General features: G+C 37.1%; 2 protein-coding genes across 2 annotated transcripts; one reads left to right on the forward strand and one right to left on the reverse strand.

Moving 5' to 3' along the window:
• Window positions 1–715: 715 nt before the first annotated feature.
• CBG21425 lies at window positions 716–4,755 on the reverse strand (the record flags this gene model as incomplete). The annotated part of the gene is made up of 7 exons (XM_002646943.1): window positions 716–994; window positions 1,049–1,173; window positions 1,220–1,349; window positions 1,656–1,856; window positions 2,593–2,847; window positions 2,952–3,167; window positions 4,594–4,755. The coding sequence occupies 7 exons, from the start codon at window positions 4,753–4,755 to the stop codon at window positions 716–718; spliced, it is 1,368 nt and encodes a 455-aa protein (XP_002646989.1).
• A 1,876-nt stretch (window positions 4,756–6,631) lies between these two features.
• CBG21426 lies at window positions 6,632–8,090 on the forward strand (the record flags this gene model as incomplete). The annotated part of the gene is made up of 4 exons (XM_002646944.1): window positions 6,632–7,078; window positions 7,125–7,187; window positions 7,288–7,446; window positions 7,920–8,090. 4 exons carry the CDS (start codon window positions 6,632–6,634, stop codon window positions 8,088–8,090), a joined length of 840 nt encoding a protein of 279 aa, XP_002646990.1.
• Between the last annotated feature and the right edge of the window lie 468 nt (window positions 8,091–8,558).

Genomic DNA, 8,558 nt, shown 5'->3' on the forward strand with positions numbered 1-8,558 from the left:
TGCAAGTGAGTTTTAGACCATCAAGTTTTATGGCCCAGAAATAGTCTGGCATGCACCTAAGATGCTTTCTAGTCCATTTTGACACAGTGGCCTAACTTTTCCATGTTGAGTTGTTGAGTTCTTTGGGCCACCATTGTTATGGGCCATAACTCGTCGGAAATTCACCTGATAGGGTTTCTAGCTCATTTGGACACGATGGTCTAATTTCTACATTTTGAGTATTCTAGGCCAACAACTTTTATGGCCTATCAATGGTCTGACATTCACCTGATTTGTTTCCTTGGCAACCGTGTTAAAATTGCTTTGAAAACTCCATCAAAAAGTTAGGCCACCATATCAGTGGTGATTTTTTCATGATATCAGTGAATTTAAAAAATAAATAAATTTTCCTTTCATTATGGATAATGAGTCATAATGAGCTTTTTATTGAAAATCACTGAATGAGCCTCATGAGCCTTTATGAGCTTTTTGAAAAAGCTAAAAAAGAGTCACGTGAGCTTTTTTGTTTTTTTTTTTCAAAAAGCTCATTCAAAATCAAATGAGCCTTAATGAGCTATTTGAAAAGCTCATTTTCACGTAAAAGCTCATCCCTCTTTTTCAAATTCGGAACCCTAGATCGTGGGCCAAGAATCCAAGAATCTAAGAATCCAGGAATCCAAAAATCCAAGAATCCAGGAATCCAAAAATCCAGTAATCCAGGAATTCAAGAAAAAAACTACTCTTCCTCCTTAGCTTCCATATAGCTTGATTCTTTCTCTTTTTTCTCGGTTTTCTTGGCAGGTTCCGGAATATTCTGCACGATAATTTCCGTCCCATCATCATTGAGAATCTCCATCTTGATGACCTTATCGCCTCGAGAAAAATCTTCATTCTGGCCCCAGAATGTCATATAGTGTTTTTTGACTTTTGGATTCTTCTTTTCCTGATCACACTGGTCGCATTTCAGTCCATAGACTCGGTGGCACGCCTTTTGGTAGTGAAGTAACTTGCCAAACTGAAAAATGAGATAACTTTGAATATTTGAATTACTGTAGTACATATAACTCACATCAGGGAGCAGCTTGAAGAAACTGAGCTGCATACAATTCTCGACAGCATCGTACATGTCACAAGTTCTCAAGAGTTTGGCCTTCTGAATCTTCTCGAATACAACGTCAGCATGTTGACAGACATCTGGGAAGAATAAGTTGACCTTCAGAAGCTTCAGTTCCTGACGAACGTCTTCTGCTGTGAATCCTTTTGATCCAACGTCTCGAATACTTTTTGGGCAATTGTTTTTTTTGAATTTTTTGAGCGAATAGCAAGTTGATATGATCAATCATTCGGTTGTCAAGTAGATAGATTTCTTCCTAAAATTTGAATTATTATTTAATTTTACTCCTGAAAGTTGTAATTCTAACCATATCCGGTTTCATCAGAGTGCTCATGGCATTAAAAAGATACATCAGTGTCTCCGAAGTCTTCTTGTTGGGTGCTTGGAACACATTTGATCCGAAGAACAACTCTTTCAGAAGCTCAATGAGCACATCTGCCGATGGTTTGCATTATAGGTCAGCTCCATTTTTGATCGGTGTGAAGCAGTGTTTCGTGCGAGTGATTGGCACCACAATGAACTGAAAAATGTTTGTAGTTTCATTTTCAGACATTGTTTTTACCTCAATATCATTCAGGGTCTCTCCATAAGTCTCCCAAATTTTCAACGCCACATTCACCTCCATCACATCTACATAGCCAGCTTCTGGAGACGCACAAACTACTCTTTGGTACACATTCACAGCTTCATTGAGCTCCCGAGCAATCACAAACTCCGCATTGTCGTCAACCATCAAACGAACGATTGGCAACGATTTTGGATGCTGAAAACTTCCAAATTATCTACAGTATCAGTTGATTTTTATCATTTTCTAGAGTCTGTAGCTCGGCGGTCAAGTTTCCAATCACTTTGAAAAATTTGGAGGTTTTAAAAGAAACTTAGATTGAGAACTTTGCATTTACAGAATTTTCTGAAAGGTCCCAAACTTCCAGTTGTTTGCCGACTTTTGAAGGACACCCTGTTTTTGTTCTGAAAACGTGAAAAAAGCAGACGTCCTTCAGAAATCGGACAATAACTGGAAAACTAGGAGTTTTCAAAAATTCTGTGAATGCAAAGTTTTCAATCTAGGTCCGTGTTACACTTTCAAAAATTTAAATTTTCAACGTGATCAGAAGCTTGATAGTCAGACTTCGGAAATGGTCAGAAAGGATTTTATGGAATAGGATATTTTCATAAATAATCTGATAACCCATTTCTAACTGTCCACTTGTGTCCAATTACCAACTTCCAAGCGCATCTAGAACTCGAGATACGGTCATTTTAAGTGCCCGAGGTTAGAGACGCAGCGTGTCTCGTCGGCTTAAGCTCATGACTGAGCTTTTTTCGGAATTTTACCACGATCCAAGGGTACATCGAAAAAGGGTACATCGAGGGTACATCGAGTTCTTAGAGTACATTGGTTCTGAGGGTACATGGGATCTTAGACTGTAAGGCGTTTTAGCCTAAGCCTATAATTTTGAGCAGAAAGCAAAATAGTATGTATAAAAATATTGATTTACTTTTTTTGTCCACCTACATGTACCGAACAATCCAATGTACCCTTGAAACCAATGTACCCTAAGAACTCGATGTGCCCTTTTTCGATGTACCCTTGGATACTGGGCTAGGATTCTTGGATTCTTGGATTCTTGGATTCTTGGATTCTTGGATTCTTGGATTCTTGGGATTCCTGGGATTCCTGGGATTCCTGGGATTCCTGGGATTATTGGGATTCCTGGGATTCCTGGGATTCCTGGGATTCTTGGATTCTTGGACTTGGATTCTTGGATTTTTAAATGTCCGTATGTCCTTTTTTAAGACAAGACGAAAATAAGGATGAAAAGATGCAAAAGTTGACAGACAAATTGAGAGCCTTCACCGTCGTCACGAAGCCAGACTCCTCTCCAATGTAGCCATCTTCTGAAACTTGCACGTTTTCTGAGAAATAGACGTCATCTGCATCATTGAATCTTCCAGCCGCTGACCCACCATTAATTGAATTTTCGAATGCTTTACTTGAATAAAGTTTGTCTTGTATATTTTTCATGGGATTTGTTGTGATGACTAGAGAAACGCAATAATTTTTTAATGGATTCTGAAGTTTTGATATATTTAACCTTCTTTTTTGACTCCTTCCACCTTTTTGTCCCAATATTTTTCCCTTAAATTTTTCAATGATCAAGTAATTCTAAACTTTTACATCACTTATTTCAACACCTGAAGAGACCTACTTGAAGATAACATATTATACTTTGGTTGTCATGGGAGGAGAATAGATTACTGAACAGTACTCAAGAGAGGGGAGTACGTAGGTTTTGAATAAGTGAAGGTAGAATGAGGGGTTGGAGGATTTGAAGGATTTCAAAAGTTGTTTGGATCGGAGAAGTGAAACAGCAACCGATTTGTTTATGTGTTGGGTGAACTTAAGTTTGGAGTCGGTAATAAGTCCTAGATCACGAATATTGTCAGAAGACTCAATAGCTGAGGAGGAGATGAAAAGGGGAGCGTGCTTGTTTCTTGAACCAAAGCGTAGAAGAGAAGTCTTTGTATGAGCTAGAGGAAGCTTATTGTTTGTGGCCCAGGTATCTATAGTGTTGATTCCAGATTGTAGAAGGAAGGGATCATGGGAATAGAGTTTTATGTCGTCAGCAAAAGCAGAGAAGTGGAGACCATTGGGGATACTTTCAAGAAGATCATTAATGAAAATGATGAAAAAGAGAGAGGTCCAACCACTAATCCTTGCGGAAATTAATTGTTTGTCTAGGATTTAGCAGAAGGAACAGATGTCTAGGAAATCTATTTTTGGTGAAAATGTTTCGAAATTTTCTTGAAGTTATGTTTTAAAATCTATATTTTCGTTAATTTTCTTGCAATGCATAGTCTGTTTCTCTATGTTACAGAACAATAACAATTGCTCTTCACTTATCGGTATCTTTTATTGGAATGAGGTTAAACCCCCACGGGCAACAACAGAGTGATCAAGCGAGAAACAAACGAAAAAAGAAAAGAGAACACATGTTTCATTTACTTCCCTTCTACTAGTCATACATTGCGCAATTCCGTGTTTATAAATATGAGATTCGTGTTCATGAAACACGATATTTTAAACCCAGTTATCTCAAATGCTATGCAAATTATCAAAAAGTTGTCAACAAATGAAATGTTTATTATCAAGCCATGAACACTTTGTCAGGATAACATTTATAAATCATTTCTAAGAATCGAGATAATTCAATTTGAAGTAAATTGCATTTTCTAACAACTTTTCTGATAGACTTTTTAGATTTTGATCATCTAAGAAATAATTATTTTTTCTCTATACAATTTAGCGGCAAACCTTTGCAATTTCTTCCAAACTTCTTCTCCAAAAAATCGCTTGCTTCCTTCCTATTGCTGATCAAATTCAAACAAAACATTTTTCCATTAAAGGTGGGGGGACAGGAGATTTTTCGTAGTTTTTTTGTAGCTAGAGTATGCATTCTACCGTCACGGTGTACAACGCTTAATGTCACTCTGCGTACAGCTGTCGTCCTCGCCTTTATGTATGCAAACGGGCGTGCGCTTTCTCTTTGCCCGCGTGGCTCAGTCGGTAGCGGCGCCGCACCCTCAATCATCGCCTTCACAAGTTCAACTCCTCGAGGGGCATCTTTGAACGGAATTTCGAGAACATTATTTTTTTTCATGTCCCCCCACCTTTAAGAAAAATGTATCATCATTTGGTCCTCCAATGTTTGAAAGAAGGGATGAATCATAGTTTTTGTTGCGAGACAGCAGCCAAAATTACAAAAAGTCTTAAGTAAAAAGATGATAAATGGGAGGACAGTCGCCAGAGTTTTTCACCATTTTTTATTTCAAGAATTTCGAAATTTTTTGATTTTTTACAGTTTTTCAAAAACAACATATTTTGAAACTTCACTTCAAACATTTTGATTTCCATTCAAATATTTTAAAGAATAAAAATCTTGAATTCTCAGTAATTTAAAATATAAATTTTGAACTAATTTTTAGCAGAATTTCATGCAAATTTTGATCAGAATCTTATGTTTATTTGAACAGGAATGCTACTAATTCTCTTTTCCTTTTTTCGCAATATACCATAATCACTCTAATAGAACACCACCGGGACCGTTCACTTTGAGTCTATATATCACACTTCTTTTAAAAGATATCAAAAAGTTGTCAACTGATAAAATGTTTATTATAATATCAGAAGCATTTCATTAGTTAACAACTTTTTGATATCTTTCACAGAAAATGAGATACATACGCTCAAATTTAACGAATCGGGTGAAGTTCTATTAGAGGGTTTACGGAATGTAGTTTTACTGATAAGGAGAAGCTTCTTGAATTTTTGTTAACTCCAAAAAAGGAAAATTCACTTTTTTAAAGTTAAAATTTCCGAATTTTAAAAATACCGATATTTGATTTGAGGTATTTCGAAATATCCCAAAAATGTATTTTTTCAATTTTTCTCGAATTTCGAAATTTGATTGTTTCATTCTTCTCTTTTTCTAGTTTTGCCATTAGATGATTTCCCCAAGTTTGACTTTTTCTCTTCTTTTTCAAATTTCTCTCCTTCCCGCCACCAGAATTCTTCCATCGTTCTCCTCTTGTTTGTTTTCTAGTTGGCATCTTCCTCCTTTACTTTTTTCCGTCGTAGGGTCTCATGTATCTGTTCCGTACGCCACATTGCGGACTTTAGAAATTTCAACAAAAAAATTTATAATTTCGCAACTTTTCTCTTCCCCTTGAAATACTGACTTCCGAAATAGATTATTCGGAAATTCTCAATCCCTTTCAAAAGAAATTATTTCATAGATAATTTCATCAATTTTCTCATCAAATATTTCGTTCGGTGTCTTTTTTTCTTCTTCTTCTCCTCATCCTTTTTCCCGCCAGTTGCCAACCCCGGCCAAAAAGAAACACTCCACGTGTCTACCGTCTCCACAGCAGTACACTACTCTCTTTGACCCCACCGAGGAAAAAATACGGGAGACCTCTATTAACCATGAGCAATGGTTTTGGCTGACCGATTCTACTTGCCTTATTTCTAGGTATTTACCCTTTGAGCTCAATTACCTTGGCTCTTATCAGAAATATTAAAAATCTATCAACTGATACGATGTTTGCTTTAATGTCACCAACATTTTGCTAGTAAGCATATTTTGGATATCTCGTATAGGAACCGAGATAATTGAGCTGAACTTACATCTGAATACTTAAAAGGAGTAATTTTATAAGTTTTATCTTCCTTTGAAATTCTCATTTTTAAACATAAATATCTATAATAGTTGGTACTTGCACTTCAAGCTCAATTATCTCGGCTCCTATAAGAGATAATGGAAATTTGCCAGCTAACAAAATGTTTTCCATTATTCAAGCAAGATTTTATCAGTTGACAAACTTCCAATATTTCTTTTAGAGACCGAGATAATTGAGCTTGAAATGCAGTTCAATTTTTTTCTTCTTCATGTTTTTCGACTGTCTGTGTCTTGTTTTTTTTTGCTAATCTGCTAATTTTTCATTTCTAAAACTTGAAAAACTAAATTTTCAGCAAGAATGAACTCACAACAGATGACCAAGATTGTCGTAAAGGAAGAGGTAGACTCGGAGGAGAGCAGGGATTCTTTTGAGGACTTCCCTCGTGGAGCTCAATCATTCTCAAGACCTGAGCTCAAAGCTCGCATGGATGCCAGGGAGAAAGGGCTCCGAGTGGACGAGGAAGGGATACATATCCCAGAAGGACAAGACGTTCCGGAGCGGTTCAGGATGTACCTAGCACCGTCGACACTCATTGCTCCGAAAATGGAAGCTTTTGAGGATGATCGGATTCCCGCTCCATCGGATGATCGGTCCCAGACTCTTCATCAAGCTAAGGATACCCAGGAGTTAATCGAAAAAACTGTGCTGCCAACGCTCCGCCAATTCATGTCAGATGAGAGCTGTTCAGGAAGCACTTTAACAACGGTTTTTTCAAAAACCGGAGATAAAACCGAAATTAAAATTGTGAGTTTTCTTTCCGGAGTAAATCAAATAATTTTTCAAGTTATAGGTCGTGAACCGCAGCCCCGCGAAAAAACCCGACAAGGGGGAGGAGGATGACATACAGGATTCGGTAAGTGAAATTTAACATTTCAACCCACAAAAATAGAAAATTCAACAGTTTCAAATTAGCTAACCATTATGTTCTACATAACTAATGAACAAATTTTCAGGAGGTCTTCATATCGCCACGTCGTCATCGTGTTATTATTGAGAGTGAGGATGAAGGAGATAACCAGGAGGAGGAGGAGAAGAGAACGCCGAAGAAGAAATCGAAGAAGGCCAAGGAGGACCAAAGAACACCGAGCACACGGCTCAGATCAATAAATCTGGTAAGTTTTTTGAAGCACTGTTGTAATATTTGGGATACTATTCAATAGGAATACTCTTCGTTAGATAGTCAACATTTCTACATCTTCGAGGGTACCAAATTCAGAAATTCCCAATTTTTTTAGATTCAAAAATCTGAAAAAATTCAAGTATTTAAATATACAGAAAAAAATCGGAAAATCAGAAAAAATTCTGAAATTCAAACATTTGAAAATTCAGAGTTTTCAAAACTTTTCGAAGTAAAAAATTTTGAAAATTTTTTTCAAAGGAATTTCAAGCACCATACCAAAATGCGAATAGTAAACTACTTGTTTAAATTCTCAACCAAAAAAAAATATTAGAATTCAAAAAAAAACTAACAACCTTCTAGAAGTTTTCAGAAATGTTCGATATAGCTGTTTGAAAGGATTTTTTTCAGATGTTGCAATTTTTGAAAAAAAAAAGCATTTCTAATTTAAAATGTTTTCTGTTTCAGAGAGAACCATCGTCATCGGAGGAGGATGTAGAGGAGACCCAAGAGGAGATCATCGGGGATTCGCAAACCGACCCCGACTACATTCCCGATACCCAAGAAGAGCGGGGAAATTATTGGGACAACAGGATTCCAAGAAGCGCTCCCAAGGACCCATTGGACTTGGATTATTAATTTTGTTGTCCCCTTTTTTCCCCTCTTCTCTTGTCTTTTGTCTTCTTCCTCCTCTACCGGACCCGCTCCATGTCACGTACCCAGAATCTGAGCAATTATCGCTCTTCGAAAAATTTTGATCCTCCCTTCCCCTGATCTTCCTCCAAACTGTTTCGGATTCTGAAGTGACTATTTTTTGAAGTGCTCACTCAAAAAAAAAGGAAAATCGCAATCACTCCATATTTTTCCCCCTACTCTCATCTCACAAGCTTCTTCTCATCTCGAAAGCTCCTCCTCCTCTAAGATTCACTCATATTCGGATTCAGATTCAGAACCAGATTCCTGGTTATTTTTTCCTCCTCCCTTGCCCTTGATCCTCGCCACTAAATCTTCTTTGCATCTGAAGACTTTGATTCTCCCTCCTCCAGCTCCTCCTCCTCAAAATGTTGATTCAGATTCAAATTCAGATTCTTTGAGTTTTTTATGTTT

Source organism: Caenorhabditis briggsae (genome assembly GCF_000004555.2).
Source record: "Caenorhabditis briggsae complete genome, chrII, whole genome shotgun sequence".
Taxonomy (NCBI): Eukaryota; Metazoa; Nematoda; class Chromadorea; order Rhabditida; family Rhabditidae; genus Caenorhabditis; species Caenorhabditis briggsae.